At 45.9% G+C, this 23,678-nt stretch overlaps 1 protein-coding gene across 2 annotated transcripts in view; it reads right to left on the bottom strand.

Annotated features, from left to right (window-relative positions):
* Positions 1–220: 220 nt before the first annotated feature.
* The window catches only part of ABCC5 (ATP binding cassette subfamily C member 5), a 273,093-nt gene continuing 249,635 nt past the window's right edge, over positions 221–23,678 (bottom strand). For both annotated transcript variants that reach the window (XM_033958465.1, XM_033958466.1), the window contains 4 exons: positions 19,380–19,458; positions 19,033–19,146; positions 2,223–2,387; positions 221–1,816 (listed from right to left, as the gene is read on the bottom strand). In XM_033958465.1, the coding sequence (XP_033814356.1) occupies positions 1,715–1,816; positions 2,223–2,387; positions 19,033–19,146; positions 19,380–19,458 (460 nt within the window). In that variant the 3' untranslated portion in view covers positions 221–1,714. The remainder of the gene's footprint in view (positions 1,817–2,222; positions 2,388–19,032; positions 19,147–19,379; positions 19,459–23,678) is intronic.

A 23,678-nucleotide genomic window follows, 5' to 3' on the forward strand; every position in this document is an offset into this window, starting at 1 on the left:
ACAGATCTGAATAGGTCTGCCATGAGCATCCATTTGTTCCACAGACTACTCAAGTTTTGAAATACGGTTTGAGAAGAACTTTTGAACTAACAGGTTACTTGTTTCACTCTGCTCAACATAATAGCCACTCCTTGGTGAGGCCCAAACCTCAACACCGGTGTGTATAAGATGCATTCTTTGCATATTTAAACACACAAGAAAGAGGCAGACACACACTGTATCAAAACAAGATCTAATGTATTTATCAAAATTAAAGTACATTTAAATAACACTCAGAAACAAAACAGGGAAATACCACACTGAAAAGGTACAAATGTCTACAAATAAAGCTGGAATTTAAAATCATATACAGTAGTAAGAAACAAAAGTACCTCAGGATTTCACATCTGCAACAATGAATTTGCACTGCAGAAAGATGAAATTGAAAACTAAAAAAAAAAAAAAAGCTAATCATGAACTAGTTATTAACTGCTTTTAGATGCAAATGCAACATAATTATACTTAAATCATACAATGCTGATAGAATTTCATAGCTCCTGACCTCTTCTCATATAAATAATGCATTTGCCAAGGCCACTGATACTGACTGTAGTTAAAAGAACAGGGAGACAAGGCCTTCACCACCCCCCACCGAGCAGCATATATGTCTATATGACAAGCCAATTTGTAAGGTGGCACTCTACCTCTGTTATTTTCATTATTCTGAAAGGTTAATCACAGTTGATTATACTGTCACCCATTCAAACACCAGCAGCCAACCACATGGTGACAAAATCGTTAGCAAAAGCAAGATGAACTCAACTCAGGGAGCATTGCAGTGTTCCCACTACCTTGCCCGAGGGACCTCCAAATCTATTTACATGCTTGACATTACTCTAGCTTTCCCATCGTTTGTACCAAATAAGGCTATGAAGTTTCATAAAACCCGTCAGTCCCTTACTGCCCAAAATGCAAAATGGCTCTACTGGCACCAGGCAGGTGGTGGCAAAACACCGCTTCAAACTCACAGTTATTGTAAGCATATAAAAATGGATTTGCACTTCCAAAAATTAAAATGTCTTGATTTTCAAAAATGAAGAGACTTTCTATCTACACAACTCAAAAGGCAAGAACCTGCTACTGAAACCAGAAAATCCCCTTTCCCCACAGGACAGCAAAGCAATGCTTTCCACGCGGACTGAGAGTAACAGACCACCATCCTTCACATACATAGATAGATCTCTCCCCAAATTGGAGCACCCCTACAGTACACTGTACAAAACTGATAGAAAAGAATATGCACCATCAGTAACCTAGTGCGCATTTTAATATAAAATAAACCAGCTTACATCTTTGCTGTAAACAGGCTATGTACAGAATTTTGTATAGATACAGCTACATGTATAAAGCTTCATTGTAAGCATTTGATACATAGAACAATGGTTTCCAGAACCATTTTAGAGAGTCTATTGGAAAACCACCACTTTTTCCCTTTTTTTATTTATTTATTTTTTTTTTGTAATATGAATGTGGAATAAATACAATAGCAAAACATGAATCTCTTTCAAAATAGTTAAAAAAAAAATCTGTCTTAAAACAGGATTTGTGTGCCAAAAATTAAAATATGAAAAAGGCAATATTCCACTTTTTATCAAGATAAAAAGGGAACAGTGAACCTGCCACAGGCAGAGTATGAGGTCTGCGCCCTCCAGGCGCAAAGTGCTTTTATACGCGCTCAACCCTTGATGGTGACTTTGTTCTCTGCAGCAGCCAACATGGCATAAAATCGTGAGTTTTCATTGGACAGGAGGACAGAAGGCATGTCGAATTCCATCACCTAAAACACAGGCGAGCACAATATTTTTTTACTAATAAATACTCTTTCAGCAACCACAAATGAAATTCTGCATACTAAAAAAGTAATTACTCATCCATCCCCCCCCCATATAAAATAAGGCAGAAAATAGCAGAGGAGGACTATATGGATTATGTAGCCTGTACTGTATATCTATCCCTCCCTCTTCAACCTTCCAATCCCGTCCCCTCCTTGGCTATCCTGTCTTGCTTGTCCCATACTATAAGCTTAGCAGGACTGACTTCATGGTCTGGTCTATTGTTTCACTCCCAGGCAGGAGAACTGGGTTGCATTCCCAGCTCTGGCTGCCACATTTTAGGCTCTCCACTACCAGCATTCCATACCCAGCAAGGGATCAATATTCCTTGTGTCAGCCCCACACACTCACCTGTCCTTGTGTTAGGACCATAATGCGGTCAGAGCCAAGAACAGTATTAAGGCGATGAGCAATGGTCAGCATGGTGCAATCTGCAAATGCCTCACGAATTGTCTCCTGGATCAGTAGGTCAGTCTCTGTATCCATTGCAGCAGTAGCTTCATCTAAAATCAGGATCTTAAACACAGAAAAAAAAGCTAAATTGGTTCAAACAAATGGTCTGTCAAATTCACCATTTTGTCTCCATCAGTGGTCACTAAGAATTATTTCCTGTTATTTATATCACAAATAATAACAACAACTTTATTCTTTTATATTGCCATTACCAGAAGTTTTAGGTGGTTTACACTAAGAGGAACTGGACAGTCGTCGAAATACAATTATTCGATAAAATATTAGTTACAATCTTAAAAACTCCTAAATTAGGTAATAAATTTATCAAAGAGAGAGGACTTGACTAATTTTCTAAAAGAACAGTAGACGTGGCTTGATGGATACATTCACCTAGCCAAGATTGCAGTTTACCTGCTTGAAATGCTAAGGTCCTGGCTAAGAAAGCTCATCATAATCTGTTTACTCCTGGAAGAATAAGATGAATATACCCAAGCTATCTGGCTCCCTGAATTGAAGGAGGAAGTACTGGGAGAATTACGCTACCTTGGGCTTCTCGGATCTCTCCCTGGCTGCCTTCACAGAATCAAAAGATTTGTTCCACTTACCTGCTCATCACTTCCTGCTTCACTAGTGAAACTGGATGCTATCAATGAAGCATCCCAAAGGGATATATTGCCTGACAGCCTACACTTATTTTCAATGTACTTTGATTTTGGTATGCTGAATTTGGTGGTCAATATGAAAGTTTTTTTGGGATGTATTTCGATAAGTCGTATCTCTACATAAAGATCTTTAAACAGATTAGGCAATTAGAGTAGATATGGGGAGACATGTATTTATAATACCGTATATACTCAAATATAAACCAGGATTTTTTTAATGGGGGTCCCAGTTTATATTCGGGCCAGCGCCCCCTCCCAGAATTATTGCAGGCCACCGCCAGGCTCTGCACCCTGTCCTTGTAGCTCCTCTGCTGATCCCTGGTGGTCCAGAGGTGCAGCGGACAGGAGCGAGCTTTCCGCACTCCTGCCCCGCTGCTAACCCGGTCGGGGGTGGCTGTCGTGAGATAAGGTTTCTTCAGCCGCTGAGCAGCACAGAGCAGGAGCATGCTTTGATGCTGCTGCTCAGCGCTGAGCAGCATCCTGACTGGGGAGGGAAGGAAGCTGGGTGCAGAGCCCAACAGGCAGGGAGGGAGGGGAGCTGGGTGCAGAGCCTGATAGAGGAGAGAGGGAAGGAAGGGGGCTGGGTGCAATGTCTGACAAGGGAGGGAGGGAAGGGAGCTGGATGCAGTGCATGACAGGGGGAGGGAAGTGGGGTGGGTGCAGAGCCTGGCAGGGCAGGGTACTTGAATATTAAGCCACCTGACATTCGAGTCAATCATTTTTCCTCCTTTTTTGGTGGGAAAATGGGAGTCTCGACTTATATTTGGATCGACATATTTGTGTATATAAGGTAGATGAAATAACAGAAGAACACAAGCCACATCATACTAGGACAGACCAAAGTCCATCAAGCCCATTATCCGGTATCCAATAGTGGCCAAACCAGGTCCCAAATACTTAGCAATACACCAAAAGGGTAAAATGGATTATCCCAGGACAAGCAGGCAGGTATTCTCACTAGTGGGTGATGTCATCAGACAGAGCCCCGGTACGGACGTCTCACAAGCACGTGTTGCTTGTAGAAACTTAAAGTTTCTAGATGCCCGCACCGCGCATGCGCCGGTGCCTTCCTACCCGGAGATCCGGGCGTGTCTCCTCAGTTCTTTCTTTTCCGCGGAGCTGAGAAGTTCAACTTCATCATGCGCTAGCTGAATTCAGTTAAATTTGCCTTCCTTGTCCGCGTTTTCGCTTTCTTTTAATTACAGTTAACAGTTCTTTTCTTTTTCAGTAAAAAAAAAAAAAAAAAAGAAGATTATTTCCTCCGGCGGGTCGAACGGGCCGGCCACGTGGCTCAGGCCCACTGGCTTCGACCTCGCGGCGGAGATTTTCCGGCCTATGTCCCGGCCAATCACCGGGTTTAAAAAGTGCAGCAAGTGCCAACGCGCGATTTCACTCACGGACCCTCACTGGCGCTGTTTGCAGTGTTTGGGCCCTGACCACATCCCGAAATCGTGCAGGCCTTGCTCTACCCTTACGGCACGCTCATTCAAGCGGCGTTGCCTATTGTGGGAATCGATGTTCAAGATGGACGCAGCTAAGGATCCCTCAGCCTCCACTTCATCTGATACCTCCCCGGTTCGGGCGAAACCGGCATCGACCCCTCCTGCATCGAGCGTGGTGAAACCGGCATCGCTCACCCCGACACCATCCACGAGCTCGACGTCGGTGCCTGCCCCGGTCTCCTCGGTTCAGGTACCTCTTCCTTCCACAGTGCCACCAATGGTCATCAAAGTGCCGAAAGCTACTAAGCAGAAGCACTCGGCCTCGAAGGAGCGCGATGTCCGTGCAGGAGGACCCCCTTTCGGTGCGGATCCCTCCTTATCGGCTTCGCTACGGTCCGTGCTGGAAGCTCAATTCGTTGAGCTCATGCAGACCATCGGACCCGGGCTCATCGCTGCCATACAGGGTGACCTCCCGGTACCGGTCCAAAGGGGCGGTCCGCCCCCTCCCCCTCCCCCACACCGTTCGACCTCGGCAACCGACGAGGACGAACGGGGGAGGGCGGCGATGCCCACGCGGCAAGCCTCGCTTACCGATATGCCGCCATTAGAACCCATTACGCCTCCGCGCCAACATGGGACCAGACCTCCGATCGATACTCGAAGCCCTGGGCATAGTCAGGAAGAGTTCTTCCGTACTCCTTACCAGACTTGGGTAGCATCGCAAGAACCCGCATCGCAAACCCAGTTGCGATCCACCGCTTCCAGCCCTATCCACTTGGGGGCCTCGGGAGACCATGCGATGCACAGACGATCCCGATCCCCGTCCCGCCACCGAGACGGGCACCGATCGAGACACTCATCCTGGCACTCCTCACGCCATTCGGAGGTGTCACCGCAGAAAAAACTGCAACGTAGGGGATACTCCTCATCAGAGGCGTCCCCTCCGGGGGGCCCGGAGTACGAGGAGACAGCGGTGCCCGATTCTCCTTGTCACTCCCCGATGTCCACGGACCTGGAGGCCTCCTCCTCCTCCAGCCCGTCCCACAAACCGACGCTGGCGGAACAATTGTCCTTCTCATCATTCCTCCGACAAATGGCGGATGATCTGGATGTGACCCTTGACACGGGCTCCCGATACTCCAAAGAGTATCTGGACACCATGCATTTACCTAACCCTCCAACGGAGTCGCTTCGGCTCCCCTTGCATAAATTACTGGACCAGACCTTCATGCAGTGCTTCGAAACACCGTATTCCATACCGGCGATCCCCAGCAAACTCGATGCTCGATACCGCATCGTACACCATAAAGGGTTCGAGGGCCCTCAACTCTCCCACCAATCCCTACTGGTCGAGTCCTCCCTTAAACGCTCTCATCCCTCCCAGGTCTACGCCTCTGTACCGCCGGGCCGAGAGGGGAGAACGATGGACAAATTTGGTAGAAAATTCTACCAAAACTCCATGATGGCGTCACGGGTGCTAAACTACAATTTCTTTTTCTCTTCCTATCTGGAGTTCTTCTTGCCGGTGCTCCGCAAGTTCACTCCGTTCATAGACAACCAAGCTCGATTCGAGTTCGAGGAAGTGGTAGCCTCCCTCTCCCAATTACGCCTCCAGCTGATGCAATCCTCCTTCGATGCATTCGAACTCTCGGCACGCGCCGCCGCAAGCGCGGTAGCTATGCGTCGCCTAGCATGGCTCCGTACAATCGATATGGATCCCAACCTACAGGACAGACTCGCCAACGTACCATGTGCTGGAGCTGACCTGTTCGATGAGTCTATCGAAACTGTTACCAAGAAGCTGTCGGATCATGAAAAATCCTTTCAATCCATCCTGCGGCCCAAACCCAAACCTCAACAGTCTCGACCTTCCAGGCCACCCCTGATTTACCAGCGGCGTTACATGCCCAGACAAACGCCTGCTGCGAGACAGCCTGCGAAGAGACAACCTCCCCAGAAGTCTCAGCAAAAACCTCAGCCACCGGCTGTACCTAAGGCTCCCCAGCCCTTTTGACGCCCCTCCCGGGAGCATAACCTCGGCCTCTCCCATAGGGGGCCGCCTCCATCTTTTTTACCATCGATGGGAGGCCATAACCACGGACCTATGGGTCCTCACCATCATAAGAGAAGGATACTCTCTTCAATTCCACCGGGTCCCCCCGGACCATCCTCCAAGAGAGTATCCTTCAAGCTCGACGCAGACCGCCCTTCTTCTTCAGGAAGTCCAAACCTTACTTCAGCTTCGGGCTGTCGAGCCGGTCCCGTCAGACCAATTGAACCGAGGGTTTTACTCCCGGTACTTCCTCGTCCCGAAGAAAACGGGCGACCTGCGACCCATTTTAGACCTTCGGGCCCTCAACAAGTTCCTGGTCAAAGAGAAGTTTCGCATGTTGACTTTGGCTTCTCTATACCCCCTCCTCGAGCAGAACGACTGGTTATGCTCCCTGGATCTCAAGGAGGCCTACACTCACATCCCCATTCACCCAGCCTCCCGAAAGTTCCTCAGATTTCGGGTGGGAAATCTGCACCTACAGTATCGAGTGCTACCATTCGGCCTATCTTCGTCCCCCAGAGTCTTCACAAAGTGCCTGGTGGTAGTGGCCGCAGCACTCCGGGACAGGGGTCTACAGGTGTTCCCATACCTCGACGACTGGCTCATCAAGGCCCCGTCAGCCCCAGAGGTCACTTCGGCGGCCTTGGCTACAACCTACTTCCTCCAGAATTTGGGCTTCGAGATCAACTTCTCCAAGTCTCATCTACAACCCACCCAGTCCCTCCCCTTCATCGGAGCGGTCCTGGACACCACCCGACTCCGAGCATTCCTGCCTCTGCAACGCATGGAGTCTCTTCTTCATCCCTGCCAGTCGGTGTCTACTCGCCAAACCCTACCGGCGAGACAACTGATGGTGCTCCTGGGCCATATGGCCTCCACAGTACATGTGACACCCTTTGCCAGACTCCACCTCAGGATCCCCCAGTGGACCCTGGCATCACAGTGGAATCAGACGTCCGATCCACTATCCAAACGCATCTTAGTCACACCTGCTCTTCGGCAGTCTCTACTTTGGTGGATGACCTCTTCGAATCTATCCAGAGGTTTGCTGATGCACTCTCCCCCCCATCAGAAAGTTCTCACAACCGATTCGTCGAATTATGCATGGGGGGCCCACCTGGAGGGTCTCCGCACCCAAGGATTCTGGACCAGTGCGGAAAGACTACACCAAATCAATCTACTGGAACTCAGAGCCATCTTCAATGCGCTCCAAGCTTTCCAACACCTACTTCACGACATGGTAATCCTCATTCGCACAGACAATCAGGCCGCCATGTATTATATCAACAAGCAAGGAGGCACGGGCTCGGCCCTCCTTTGCCAGGAAGCTCTACGAGTCTGGGACTGGGCGGTGCGCCACAACGCCCTACTCAGAGCAGTATACATCCAAGGGGAGAACAACGTCTTAGCAGACAAACTAAGCCGTCTGCTACAACCGCACGAATGGACTCTCCATTCCAGACCCCTTCACCAAATCTTCACGCAATGGGGGACGCCTCAGATAGACCTCTTTGCGGCTCCCCACAACTCCAAACTGCCTCAGTTTTGCTCCAGGATCTACACTCCTCATCGCCTCGAGGCAGATGCTTTTCTACTGAACTGGGGGAAACGATTTCTATATGCGTTCCCACCATTCCCGCTGATCCAGAAGACCCTGGTCAAGCTGAAACTCGAACGGGCCACCATGATTCTAATAGCTCCTCGGTGGCCCAGACAACCTTGGTTCTCCCTCCTACTTCAACTCAGCAGCAGGGAACCAGTACCACTTCCAGTGTTTCCTTCACTACTTACTCAACATCAAGGATCACTACTTCATCCCAACCTGCAGTCTCTCCACCTGACAGCTTGGTTCCTCTCAACGTAACCCCTCACCAATTCTCACAAGAAGTGAGGGAGGTCTTGGAAGCTTCCAGGAAGCCCGCCACTCGACAATGCTACTCCCAGAAATGGACCAGATTCTCCTCATGGTGTGTTTCTAAGTCAAAGGAACCTCAGCGAGCTTCCTTATCCTCCGTGCTGGACTATCTCCTACACCTATCTCAATCTGGGCTCAAGTCCACATCCATACGAGTCCACCTGAGCGCTATTGCGGCGTTCCACCAGCCCCTACAAGGGAAACCCCTCTCGGCCCATCCGGTGGTCGCCAGATTTATGAAAGGACTCTTCCATGTTAACCCTCCTCTCAAACCACCACCAGTAGTTTGGGACCTCAATGTAGTCCTTTCCCATCTCATGAAGCCCCCGTTTGAACCACTCAACAGGGCCCCTCTTAAGTATCTCACCTGGAAAGTGCTTTTCCTTGTAGCCCTTACGTCCGCTCGCAGAGTCAGCGAACTCCAGGCATTGATGGCGGATCCACCATTCACAGTATTCCATCATGACAAGGTGGTCCTCCGCACTCACCCGAAATTCCTGCCTAAGGTGGTCTCCGAATTTCATCTCAACCAATCCATTGTACTTCCAGTATTCTTCCCTAAGCCTCATTCTCACCACGGAGAATCGGCCCTTCACACTCTAGACTGTAAACGTGCCTTGGCTTTCTACCTGGATCGCACCAAGCCACACAGAACCACTCCTCAACTTTTTGTCTCCTTCGATCCTAACAAGTTGGGAAGACCCATATCAAAGCGCACCATCTCTAATTGGATGGCGGCTTGTATCTCTTTCTGCTATGCCCAGGCTGGATTATCACTTCCTTGTAAGGTCACAGCCCATAAGGTCAGAGCAATGGCAGCCTCAGTAGCATTCCTCAGATCAACACCAATCGAGGAAATTTGCAAGGCTGCCACCTGGTCCTCGGTTCACACATTCACCTCACATTATTGTCTGGATACCCTCTCCAGACGGGATGGACAGTTTGGCCAAACAGTATTGAAAAATTTATTCTCTTAAGTCGCCAACTCCCCCTCCATCCCACTGAGGTTAGCTTGGAGGTCACCCACTAGTGAGAATACCTGCCTGCTTGTCCTGGGATAAAGCAATGTTACTTACCGTAACAGTTGTTATCCAGGGACAGCAGGCAGCTATTCTCACGTCCCACCCACCTCCCCTGGGTTGGCTTCTCAGGCTAGCTACCTGAACTGAGGAGACACGCCCGGATCTCCGGGTAGGAAGGCACCGGCGCATGCGCGGTGCGGGCATCTAGAAACTTTAAGTTTCTACAAGCAACACGTGCTTGTGAGACGTCCGTACCGGGGCTCTGTCTGATGACATCACCCACTAGTGAGAATAGCTGCCTGCTGTCCCTGGATAACAACTGTTACGGTAAGTAACATTGCTTTTTATACTGCTTATTGTAGAAAAAAAGTAATGCATTTTCCTAATTCCATCTTAATAATGGTTTATGGGCTTTACTTTTTTTTTAAAAAAATTTGCATTAATAAAGTTTACAAGCATTCCACTTGAAAAAAGGAAAATACAATTTCAGCAAAATATAAAGCTTAGACAATACCAAGTGATAGCTTGCTCATGCACAGATACTAGAAATGGAGGTGGAGGTGTAGCTGCCATCATTAAGTCCAGCCTCAAATCAAAACTGATAGATGCCATCACACTAGATTTGCTAGTGCCTCACCTTCTCAGTGGGTCACAACAGAGACCTAACCTTTGCCTTGATATACAGTACAGTATGATTTACTCTCCAAAGGCCATCCTTAGAAGACCTACTCTCCGTCCTTAGCAAACTGGTCATCACATACAACTGTGTCATTATTTTACATAAGAACAGCCTTACTGGGTCAGACCAAACATCCATCAAGCCCAGTAGCCTGTTCTCATGGTGGCAATACCCAAGGAGTAGCAACATTCCATGCTATCGATGCAGGGCAAGTAGTGCCTTCCTCCATGCTATCCACTCTTACCACAACCTCTGGCAATGCATTCCACAGCTTACAGAAAGGAAATCATTTTTACAGAAATGGTGGTAGATATGTGGAACAGTCTCCCGAAAGAGGTGGTGGAGACAAGACTGTCTGAATTCAAGAAAGACAAAAGAACATAAGAATTTCCGCTGTTGGGTCAGACCAGCGGTTCATCATGCCCAGCAGTCCGCTCGCGCGGCGGCCCTCTGGTCAAAGATCAATGCCCTAACTGCGTACGTTCCGGTTCAGCAGGAACTTGTCTAACTTTGTCTTGAATCCCTGGTGGGTGTTTTCCCCTATGACAGACTCCGGAAGAGCGTTCCAATTTTCTACCACTCTCTGGGTGAAGAAGAACTTCCTTACATTCGTACGGAACCTATCCCCTTTCAACTTATAAAATATAAAAAAAAACCAAGAAGAGGAGAGCAGAAAGGATTACAGGGTGAAACTGAAAGAAGCCAAGAGAAAGATACGTTTGGCGAAGGCACAGGCGGAAGAACAAATGGCTAAAAATGTAAAAAAGGGAGATAAAAATTTTTTCAGATATATTAGTTAAAAGGAGGAAGATAAAAAATGGAATTTCTAGGCTAAAAGATGCTGGGAACCAATATGTGGAGAGTGATGAGGAGAAAGCAAATGTGCTAAACAAATACTTCTGTTCACAGAAGAAAATCCTGGAGAAAGACCAAGATTGTCTGGCAAAGTTATACGAGAAAATGGAGTAGATTCTGCGCCGTTCACAGAGGAGGGCGTTTATGAGCAACTTGAAAAACTGAATGGTTGACAAAGCGATGGGACCAGACGGGATCCATCCCAGGATACTAAGGGAGCTCAGAGAGGTTCTGGCGAGTCCTATTAAAGACTTGTTCAACAAATCTCTGGAGATGGGAGTGATTCCTGGGGATTGGAGGAGAGCGGATGTGGTCCCTATTCATAAAAGTGGTCACAGGGATGAAGCAGGAAACTACAGGCCGGTAAGCCTCACTTCAGTTGTTGGAAAAATAATGGAAGTGTTGCTGAAAGAAAGGATAGTGTACTTCCTTGAATCTAATGGGTTACAGGATCCGAGGCAACATGGCTCGCAAAGATGTGCTGAGATTGGAGTTGGTTCAGAGAATGGCCACCCGGATGGTCTCGGGACTCAAAGATCTCCCGTACAAAGAAAGGTTAGACAAACTGCAGCTATACTCGCTTGAGGAGCGCAGAGTGAGGGGGGACATGATCGAGACGTTCAAGTATCTCACGGGCCGCATCGAAGCAGAAGAAGATATCTTCTTTTTCAAGGGACCCACGGCAACAAGAGGGCATCCGTGGAAAATCAGAGGCGGGAAACTACGAGGTGACACCAGGAAATTCTTTTTCACTGAAAGGGTGGTTGATCGCTGGAATAGTCTTCCACTGCAGGTGATTGAGCCAGCAGCGTGCCTGATTTTAAGGCCAAATGGGATCGACACGTGGGCTCTATTCACTAGGCAAAGGTAGGGGAGGGTCATTAGGGTGGGCAGACTAGATGGGCCGTGGCCCTTATCTGCCGTCTATTTCTATGTTTCTATGGCTTTACAAAAGGTAAATCGTGCCAAATGAACCTGAATGAATTTTTTGATTGGGTGACCAGAGAGCTGGATCGAGGACATATGCTAGATGTAATTTACTTGGATTTCAGCAAAGCCTTTGATACAGTTCCTCATAGGAGGCTGTTGAACAAACTTTAAGGGCTGAAGTTAGGACTCAAAGTGGTGAACTGGGTCAGAAATTGGCTGTCGGACAGACGCCAGAGGGTGGTGGTTAATGGAAGTTGCTCGAAGGAAGGAAAGGTGACTAGTGGAGTCCCTCAGGGTTCGGTGCTGGGGCCAATCCTGTTCAATATGTTTGTGAGTGACATTGCTGAAGGGTTAGAAGGAAAAGTGTGCCTTTTTGCAGATGATACCAAGATTTGTAACAGAGTAGACACCGAAGAGGGAGTGGAAAATATGAAAAAGGATCTGCAAAAGTTGGAGGAATGGTCTAATGCCTGGCAACTAAAATTCAATTCAAAGAAATGCAGAGTAATGCATTTGGGGATTAATAACAGGAAGGAACCATATATGCTGGGAGGAGAGAAGCTGATATGCACGGACGGGGAGAGGGACCTTGGGGTGATAGTGTCCGAAGATCTAAAAGCGAAAAAACAGTGGGACAAGGCAGTGGCTGCTGCCAGAAGGATGCTGGGCTGTATAAAGAGAGGCGTAGCTAGTAGAAGGAAGAAGGTGTTGATGCCCCTGTACAGGTCATTGGTAAGGCCCAACTTGGAGTATTGTGTTCAGTTTTGGAGACCGTATCTGGCGAAGGACGTAAGAAGACTTGAAGCGGTCCAGAGGAGGGCGACGAAAATGATAGGAGGCTTTCACCAGAAAAAGTACGAGGACAGACTGGAAGCCCTGAATATGTATACCCTAGAGGAAAGGAGAGACAGGGGAGATATGATTCAGACGTTCAAATACTTGAAGGGTATTAATGTAGAACATAATCATAAGAACATAAGAATTTGCCTCCGCTGGGTCAGACCAGAGGTCCATCGTGCCCAGCAGTCCGCACCCGGTCCATGACCTGTCATGTTATCTTGATTTAGCCCTATAGCCCCCCTTGTTTTTATCTATACTTTTTCCATACTCTTATCTACCCTTATCTGTATCCCTCAATCCCCCTATCCTTCAGGAATCCATCCAATCCCTCTTTGAATCCCCGTAGCGTACTCTGCCCAACCCCTTCCTCCAGGAGCGCGTTCCATGTGTCCACAACCCTCTGTGTGAAGAAGAACCTCCTGGCATTTGTTCTAAACTTCTCCCCTTCCAGTTTCTCCGAGTGCCCTCTTGTGCCTGTGTTTCCCCGTAGTTTGAAGAATCTATCTTTGTCTACCTTCTCCATGCCCTTCATGATCTTGAAAGTTTCTATCATGTCCCCCCTAAGCCTCCTCTTTTCCAGGGAGAACAGCCCCAGCTTGTCCAGCCTGTCAGCGTATGAACAGTCCTCCATACCATTTATCATTTTCGTAGCTCTTCTCTGGACCTTCTCAAGTATCGCTACCAATATTGGACGCAGTACTCTAGATGCGGGCGCACCATTGCACGATACAGTGGCATGATGACTTCTTTCGTCCTGGTTGTAATTCCCTTCTTCGAGGCCGCTGCACATTGCGCTGATGATTTCATGGTTGTGTCCACCAGCACACCCAAGTCTTTTTCAAGATTACTCTCCCCCAGCAATGTTCCTCCCATTTTGTAGCCGTACCTCGGGTTCCTTTTCCCTATATGCATGACCTTACATTTTTCTATGTTAAAGCACATTTGCCATTTGTTTGCCCACTCTTCCAGTTTGCTTAGGTCCCTTTGCAGGTCTTCGCATTCCTTTGTATTCCTAACTCTGCTGCAGAGTTTGGTGTCATCAGCAAATTTTATAACTTCACACCTCGTCCCCGTTTCCAAGTCATTGATAAATATATTGAACAGCAGTGGTCCCAGCACCGACCCCTGCGGAACACCGCTTGTGACCCTCTGTCAGTTGGAGTATTGGCCCTTCACTCCAACCCTTTGTTTTCTGTCAGCCAACCAGTGCCTGATCCATCTGTGTATCCCCTCCCACCCCGTGGTTCGACAATTTCTTAAGTAGCCACTCATGGGGGACCTTATCAAAGGCCTTTTGGAAGTCGAGATAAATGATATCTATGGATTCCCCTTTGTCCATCTGGCTGTTTATCCCTTCAAATAAGTGCAGTAGGTTTGTTTGGCACGATCTTCCCTTGCAGAAGCCATGTTGGCTCGGTTTCAGCTGTCCATTTCTTTTTTTTTTTTTCCAAATCTTTATTCATTTTCATTTCTTACATCAAGTGTACAATAAAATATCAATATCAATAATATATCAATATAGCAATATCAATAAAATATCAGCTGTCCATTTCTTTCTATGTGTTCATAGATGCTATCCTTTATTAATGCTTCCATCATCTTGCCCGGAATCGAAGTCAAGCTCACCGGTCTGTAGTTCCCCGGGTCACCCCTCGATCCCTTTTTAAAGATAGGTGTGACATTCGCTAGCTTCCAGTCCTCCGGTACCTTCCCACTGCTTAAGGATAGACTACAGATTTGTCGGAGTGTGTCCGTTATTTCCGTCCTCAGTTCTTTTAGTACCCTTGGGTGGATTCCGTCCGGACCCGGTGATTTGTCACTTTTCAATCTGTCTATCTGTCGGAGGACATCCTCATAGCTTACCTCTAAGGTCTCCAGTTTTTCATCCTGATCCCCACTTATGGTCTCCTCGGGTTCCGGTACATTGGAGGTGTCCTCACTTGTGAAGACCAACGAGAAGAACCGGTTTAGCCTATCGGCTACCTCTTTAACCACTCCCTTTCTGTCTCCATCATCTAACGGACCCACCTCCTCCCTCGCTGGTTGCTTCCCTTTCACGTATCTGAAAAACGCTTTGAAGTTCCTTGCTTCCCCAGCAAGCCTCTCTTCGTATTGTCTCTTAGCTTTTCTAACCACTCGGTGACATTCCTTTTGGTGTTTTTTGTGTTCCTTCCGGTTTTCCTCAGTTTGGTCCTTTTTCCATTTTTGGAAGGACACTTTTTTGTCACCTATCGCCTTCTTTACTTCTTTTGTTGTCCATACCGGGTCTTTTGTTCGATTTTTTTTGCACCCCTTCCTAAACCTGGGGATGTACAGGTTTTGTGCTTCTTGCACCGTGTCTTTGAGAAGGGACCATGTTTCCTCTATGGTCCCCATCTTTCTAGAGCTGTTGTTGAGTTTCTTTTTCACCATTTTCCTCATAGCATCGTAGTTCCCTTTCTTGAAGTTGAGCGCTGTCGATGTGGTTCTCTTCACCCTTGAGGTCCCTACTTCTAATTTATACCGGATCATGTTGTGATCACTGTTGCCTAGTAGCCCTACTACTTCCACCTCCTTTGCAGGTCCCCCTAGTCCGTTGAGGATTAGGTCGAGAGTGGCGTCCCCTCGCATTGGTTCCTTGACTAGCTGTTCCATGAAGCAGTACCTCACAGCCCCTAGGAATTCCTCTTCCCTTGCGCAGTTGGAGTGACTAATACTCCAGTCGATCCCCGGGTAGTTGAAGTCTCCCATCACCATCAAAATTCCGCTTTTGCATTTCCTTCTCAATTCTGCTTCCAGGTCATGGAGGTTTGCTTCTGGTTTTACAGAGAAAGGAAAATGGTAAAACCAGAGGACATAATTTGAGGTTGAGGGGTGGTAGATTCAAAGGCAATGTTAGGAAATTCTACTTTACGGAGAGGGTGGTGGATGCCTGGAATGCGCTCCCGAGAGAGGTGGTGGAGAGTAAAACTGTGACTGAGTTCAAAGAAGCGTGGGATGAACACAGAGGATCTAGAATCAGAAAATAATATTAAAACTAAGACCAGTACTGGGCAGACTTGCATGATCTGTGTCTGTATATGGCCATTTGGTGGAGGATGGGCTGGGGAGGGCTTCTATGGCTGGTAGGGTTTAGATGGGCTGGAGTAGGTTTTAACGGAGATTTCGGCAGTAGGAACCCAAGCACAGTACCGGGTAGAGCTTTGGATTCTTGCCCAGAAATAGTTAAGAAGAAAAAATTTAAATTGAATCAGGTTGGGCAGACTGGATGGATCATTCGGGTCTTTATCTGCCGTCATCTACTATGTTACTATGACTGCAGCATTTGACCTGGTAGACCATAGCATCCTACTGCAAATTTTGGACACAATAGATATCTTAGATAAAGTACACTCATGGTTTGAAGGTTTCCTAAAATCCAGAACATACAGAGTAAAATCGGATAAAGAAAAATCAGAACCTTGGTCCATCCCCTGCGGTGTACCCCAAGGATCCCCACTATCCCCTACTCTCTTCAACCTCTACCCTGCCTCCCTCGGTGCTTGCCTAGACAAACTAGGCCTAACCTCCTATAGCTATGCAGATGACATTACCATTCTCATACCTTGTGATCAACCAAAGCCCTCCATGACAGACACACTACACCGAACACTTGAAACAGTAGCGATTTGGATGAAAGATCACAAACTGAAACTTAACCCAGACAAAACAAAATTCATCCTCCTTGAAAATAACAAAGTCCCAACCATAACCAATATAGAAATCAACTCAATCAATTACCCCATTCAAACCACCCTAAAACTACTAAGAATGACGATAGACAGATGCTGCACCATGCAACCACAAATAAATAAAATACAAAAATCTTTTGCAGTTATGAGAAACCTAAGACAAGTCTGAAAATTCTTCAAAAGAACACAATTCCAGCTCATAGTACAATCCCTAATCCTAGGTCTACTAGACCAGTGGTTCCCAACCCTGTCCTGGAGGACCACCAGCCAGTCAGGTTTTCAGGATAGCCCTAATGAATATGCATGAAAAAGATTTGCATGTAATGAAGATGATAAGAGTGGAGATCTGCCCGATGCATATTCATTAGGGCTATCCTGAAAACCCGACTGGCTAGTGGTCCTCCAGGACAGGGTTGGGAGCCACTGTACTAGACTATTGCAACATCCTCTATCTCCCCTGCAACAATGACTAAACAATTACAAACAATTCAAAACACAGCTCTGAGACTCTTCTACTCATTGAGGAAACATGACCACATTACAGAGGCATACCTCAACTCACACTGGCTCCCAATTCAGGAAAGAATACTATTTAAATTCTACTGTATACTATTTAAAACTATAAACGGAGACAGCCCAAACTACCTCAACAACCGCCTCATCCAAACTACCTCAACCAGGCATAGAAAAACTCACACCTTATTCACACACCCTCCAACCAAAGAAGTTAAACGGAAAAAACTATATGATGGCCTCCTAGCCACTCAAGCAACAAAAGTAGATAACCAAATCTCCATTCTACCGATAACAACCCTAGACTACAAGATGTTCAGAAAAGAAATAGACTATACTCTTCAAGAAATCCCTGAAAAAAATCTTAACACCACGAGTACCTTCCTTCTTCCTATCTCCCCGATACTACCTGATCTACTCTTTACTTCACTAGAAATGACCAGAGATCTTCTTTTGTAACCCACCTTCTTTAACTCTCTTGTAATTCGCCTTGAACCACAAGGTAATGGCAGAACAGAAATCTCTAATGTAATGTAATATTAAATTAGAGAACAGAATTTGATTTTTCATTTAAATTCAGTCCTAATGGACTGAATCAAGAAATAGAGTGGATTTCTTTAATTTAAATTACTGGAGTTCTGAGCTTTGATAGGCAGGAAGTAGTCAGGTGATAAGTTCTTTAAATTCACGTAAAATAACGCCGCCACTATCTTTTGACATTAAATTTATGCTGTCTTAAGAGGCATAGAGTATGTTAAAGGTAAGGTGGATTGGATTTTTAGTTTAGATAATGCAATAGAGGTAACATCTACTAAAAGTTCTGGTCTGCTATTTTAGGGGATGGATCCTTCAAACAGCTCTTATGTGAAACATGTCGGAAGAAGTCCCCGCCGACATATATGAATAGCGCATATGTAAAACGCATATGAAAAATGTGTATTTATATATATAAAAATTTAAGACACTGAAATAAATAGAATTAGAATATTTAATGAGACCTATGAAGATGGTGTAGTGTGCTAACTTGTACAGGTCTAAAAAAGTGGAAAAACTATTTTCAATACCATCTAGTGAACTCTGCATTTATATACAGTCAAACCTCAGTTTGCGAGTGTTTTGCAAGACGAGCAAAACACTCGAGCAAACTAACTTGCAAACCGAGCATCGACTCGATCAACAAGCTCATCAACCCCGGGAATCGGCTTCTCTCCCTTCATGGCCAACCCCCAAGCCCTTACCTCCACTCCTCCAGCAGACACTGTGCCTTCTAGATGTTAGCACGCATGCGTACGTAGTCGTGGTTCTTGCGGGTACTGGGTGGGTGGCGCTTTACTTGTGACGTGCAAGAGCCGTGCTGCTGTAGCCTGAGCGGTTTTGGCTTCCTTTGGTGCAGTGATGGCAGCTCCGTGAGTTGCTTGGGGAAACGGAGGGTCCTGTGCCCTTCGACTGCCATGGTGGCCCACAGGAATACGATGAAGGATGGAGGCGTGGTAAGTGGCTATGTCGGAATGGGGAACTTTGCTTCTTTACGGGCAGTACTGCCGGGCCAGATGCTTAGCATGGGGGAGTGCTTGCAGCTGTTAGATGGATTTAGCGAAAGCTAAGCTGAGGTTGGCTAGTTTCTGGTCATGTTTAGAGCTTTTGTGGGAGGGGGGGGAGATGTATTAAGTCACTAAAGTTGAGTGCAACAAAGGCCTGTTTTTGGGATGTGGAACGAATCATCCGAGTTTCCATTACTTCCTATGGGGAAACTCACTTTGATATACGAGCACTTTGGATTACGAGCATGCTTCTGGAACGAATTATGCTTGTAAACCAAGGTATCACTGTATATCATTCATTAAGCTGATGCTTAGCAGGTTCAACAAAGCTATATAGAAATATGTCAATTAAGAGAACACTTTGTCAACAGCATGATGTAAATTATACAGACTTGACAGTGTTTTGGCAATTCTGCCTCTGTCAAGAGTCTACTAAAACATAAAAGTGCAAAAATAAAATAAATGTACATGTATAAGCATTTCAACTATAGACAATTTAAAAATTAATATAAAATTAAAAAAAACTATGGGAAACACGTTCTGTACCTTGCAGCGGCGCAGTAGAGCTCTGGCAATGCAAAGAAGCTGCTTCTCCCCTACAGAAAAATTGTCACCATTTTCTAACACTTCAGATTCAAGTTTTAGAGGTAGTTGAGCAATCTGAGGAAACAGAGAAGGTAACAGGGTTAGGGAGTTGCATAAGATACTCAACAAGTGCAAGCAGAATCAGAGTGGTGATTAGAACAGTTGGATGAGTTACAGCACAGGAATACCAGTGGCTATAATCTATAAGTTCCATTAATACAGAAATTCTCAACTGTTTTCACTTCAAGACAGAAAATATAAAAAATTAGTAGCTATTCTCTAGCGCTGTTGCTCCAATGAACACTTACACATTCTTTCATATGAGTCCTTTCTAGGGAATCCCAGATCTGGTCCTCATTGTACTGGTTAAAGGGATCCAGGTTTGATCTAAAGGAAGCACACAATTTAGTAAGCTACAGATTTAATTCTAGCTCTAACTGTATGCTAGCAGAAAAAGAGATCATGTACTTACCCCGGTAAGCTCTTTTCCAGTAGCTAAGTGAGACATTCTAGACAGTAGGGTTATTTCCCTTTAGCAGCATGGTGCAGAAGGAATCCACTCTGGATACTTCACTGGGCTGTTTCGCTCCCTCTACAATTAGTACCCACCCAATACTCGTGAAGTAGAGGCATATCTATTAACAGGTTCAAACCAACTGTTCTGCTCAAGATTTCAACCAACAGGAAAGTTAAATGCCAACACAGGTTTCAAAGAAGCTCAGAAACTACTTCCCAATAAATTGAAACATATATACAAATTCTTCCAAGCCCCCAAGGGCTGACAGGCTTCCAAGAATCAGCTTGGAGTAGTATAAACAGACTGAAACAGTAAGCAGGAACAGTAAAGACAAAGTAGAAATCTAAAATGTCTCACCTATCTACTGGAAAAGAGCTTACCAGGGTATGTACATAATCTCTTTTTCCAATGCAATAGGTGAGACATTCTAGACAATAGGGACATACAAAAGCAGTCCCCCAAAAAGCTAGGGTGGGCATGCTGCGCCAACCCTTAAGACCAAGAACCCAAAAGCAGAGACCTTCTTGCCACCACATCCACACTAGCACTTAGCAAATGTGTGCAGAGAAGACTACATTGCTGCTCTGCAAATCTCCTCAGGAGAGACAGATCTAGCTTTGGCCCACGAAGAGGCCACGTTTCTGGTAGAACGCATCTTGATGAAAACAGGATGCTGCTTCCCCTGTTTTTTAACTTTTTATTTCATTTCTAATAATACTTGATAATTGTAAACCGTTTTGATATGCTTTTGATAAATATCAAAGATTGAATAAACTTGGAAACTGACGAAATGGTCCTACAGATCCATGTGGAAATCGTGGCCTTGGAAGTGGGAGCACCTTGCTTAACTGAATAAGCAAGCACAAACAAATGGTCAGAGACATGAAACTCGTTGGGGACCTCCAAGTAACACAGAAGAATTCCAGAGAAAACTATGCAGGCTGGCTAATAAGTACCCAGTGAGATCAGCCTGTCAGCTACAGACCGAAGTCTGTGAATTCTCACGTAGGCAGAGCTTTAAAATCACTCCATGCACCAAATTACCCGAAAAGAAGACAAAATAACATCAAATTAAAAATAATAAAATGGGAAGAGCAGAACACACACAACTGCAGCCATGTGTGCAGAAGGAAGGAAATGTAGAGAGAGCTAAACAGCCCAGTGAAGTACTAAAGAGGCAGAGTGGAAAATCCGGAGTGGATTCCTTCTGCACCATGCGGCTAAACTTTAAAGGAAATTAACCCTACTGTCTAGAATGTCTTATGTACTGCACTGGAAATTCAGTTAATTGACAGCAATATAGTTGGGTGCTAACCTCATTATTTGGGAGAGAATGTTCTGGTTAACTTCCCAATGACAGCACCTAACTGTTTTGCTACTGTGCTTTAGAATTACACTTCTCCCTTTACATTTGCAGGGGTTAGGGGCAGAGTTGGCCCGCGAAAATAGAAAAATTGCAAACAACTTTTAGGACTGACCCACCCCCACCTCCTGGACCTCTCACCTTACCTGGTGGTCTAGTGGTGAAGCGGGGCAGGAGCAATCCTCCTATGCGGTCCCATGCTGAGATGTCAATAAAAATGGCTGCCTTGAGTTCCCATTGTAGTCTCGTGAGACCACGGGAACTCACAGCTGCCATTTTTGTTGACGGCTCTGCACAGGGCAGGAGCATAGAAGATCGCTCCTGCCCCGCTTCACCACTAGGCCACCAGGTTCGGTGTGGAGAGGTCTGGGAGGTGGGGGTGGGTTAGGATTTAGAAACTCGCAAATAACCGAAGTTGCAAGTCCTAAACCCACGAATTTGGAGGAAGAAGAGCACAGTTACTTACTGTAACAGGTGTTATCCAGGGACAACAGGCAGATATTCTTACACATGGGGGTGATGTCACTGACGGAGCCCCGGTATGGACACTTGAAAAGTGAATTGCAACTTTAAGTTTTAGAAAGTTCGCAATAAGCCTGCACTGCGCATGCGCAAGTGCCTTCCCACCCGACATAGTGAGGAAGGGATGAGAAGTCCTGCAAGCCCAGGTGAAGACCCCTGAGAAATAAAATCCCTGAGAATTTCCCCAATATAGCAGGAACAAGCCAAAAAACAGGCCAATACAGCTAAAACCTAAAATGGTTGCTGAAAGAGGCAAAATGGATACTGACTAAAAAAACAGCTGGCTCTGGAAAGACACTTCTGCTTTGCTTGAAAGCAGGGTCAAACAAAGGCACAGCTGGAGAGAAAAGCAATTCTAGTGAAAGAGAGATCTTAGCCCTATAAAGGTATGAGAAGCTTATGAAGGTTTCACAAGAAGAAGGACGAATGCTATGCAGGAAACAAGAAAGCTGACCACAGAGCTGGAAAACCGTTAGACCCAAGTGCTCGAGGGAGGTTCTTGATATATTAAAAGCACATTTATGGGGAAGTAAGAGAGAAGTAGATGAAAAAAAGGCGTGACACAGTATCACTCAATTATGTTAACCAATCCATAGATTAATAAATGAGATAAAGAATATGATTAACCAATGAAAGTGTGAAATGCAACATGCACCAACGTGGGCCAGAGCTGTCAGAATCATATAAAAGAAAGCTCTATGAAACAAGGAGTCAGAACTCATCGGCAGTTCTCCATTAGTTTGGCCAGCCTGGTGTATGCTCTATTACTCTGTATGCTGTGTGATTTGTTCCTGTAAGCTATTGCTATTTGATTATTAAACTCATATTATTTGTATCAGCATAAAGAGAGTCGAGTGGTCTGTCAGTGGAGGCCTTAATAGCAGGCTCTTCAGTAGGCACGCGGTTCCTCAGTTAAGATAAGCCATCTAAGAAGTCAACCAGGGGAGGTGAGTGGGTTGTGAGAATATCTGCCTGCTGTCCCTGGATAACACCGGTTTCGGTAAGTAACTGTGATTTATCCCAGGACAAACAGGCAGAATATTCTCAAACATGGGTGACCTCCAAGCTAACTAGAATGGGATGGTGGGAGAGTTGGCCTTTAAGAAAATAAATTTTGTAATACTGACTGGCCGAAGTGCTCATCCTGTCTGGAGAAAGACTCCAGACAATAGTGCGAGGTGAATGTATGAACTGAGGACCAGGTGGCAGCTTTACAGATTTCCTCTAGATGAGTAGATCTAAGGAAAGCTATAGAAGCTGCCATAGCTCGGACTTTGTGAGCTGTGACACGACTTTACAGGCGCAGTCAAGTCTCAGCATAGTAGAAAGATGATATATAGGCCGCTACCCAGTTGGAAATCGCTCTCTTGGAAACAGGATGCCCCATCTTGTTAGGATTAAATGAGATGAAAAGTTGGTGAGATGTTCTATGTGGCTTTCTCCTGTTGATGTAATAGGCCAAAGCACGTTTACAGTCCAGAGTGTGCAGCATCATTTCTCCAGCATGAGAATGAGACTTAGGGAAAAAAACTGGAAGAACAATCGACTGAGATGAAACTCTGTGACCACTTTCGGTAGAAACTTAGGATGTGTGCGCAGAACCACTTTATCATGGTGAAAAACTGTGAAGGGTGGATCTGCCACCAATGCTTGTAACTCACTGACCCTCCTGGCAGAGGTGAGAGAAATGAGAAAGACTACTTTCCAGGTTAGAAACTTGAGATGAGCCACCATTGGTTCAAATGGAGGCTTCATTAATCTGGAAAGAACCACATTAAGGTCCCAGACCACTGGAGATTTGAGAGGTGGTTTCACATTGAAAAATCCTATCATGAATCTGGAGACCAAAGGATGAGCAGTAAGAGGTTTTCCCCCAACTGGCATGTGAAAAGCTGTAATAGCACTGAGATGGAGGTGTCAATAATATCGCGAACAAGCTGAGAAAGATGTAATTCATATGAATTCAGCCCGAGAGAAACCAAGCTGTCAGGTGTAATGACTGCAGGTTGGGATGTAGAAGAGATCCTTGATTCTGAGTAAGCAGAGTAGGAAAGATTGGTAGAGGAATTGGATCCCTGGTGCTGAGCTGAAGTAGAAGGGAGACCCAATGCTGCCAGGGCCACTGAGAAGCAATGAGAATCATGGTGGCTGACTCTCATTTGAGTTTCAACAGGAGAGGAGTTAGAGGGAATGCATATAGAAACA

Source organism: Geotrypetes seraphini, chromosome 9, assembly GCF_902459505.1.
Source record: "Geotrypetes seraphini chromosome 9, aGeoSer1.1, whole genome shotgun sequence".
NCBI lineage: Eukaryota > Metazoa > Chordata > Amphibia > Gymnophiona > Dermophiidae > Geotrypetes > Geotrypetes seraphini.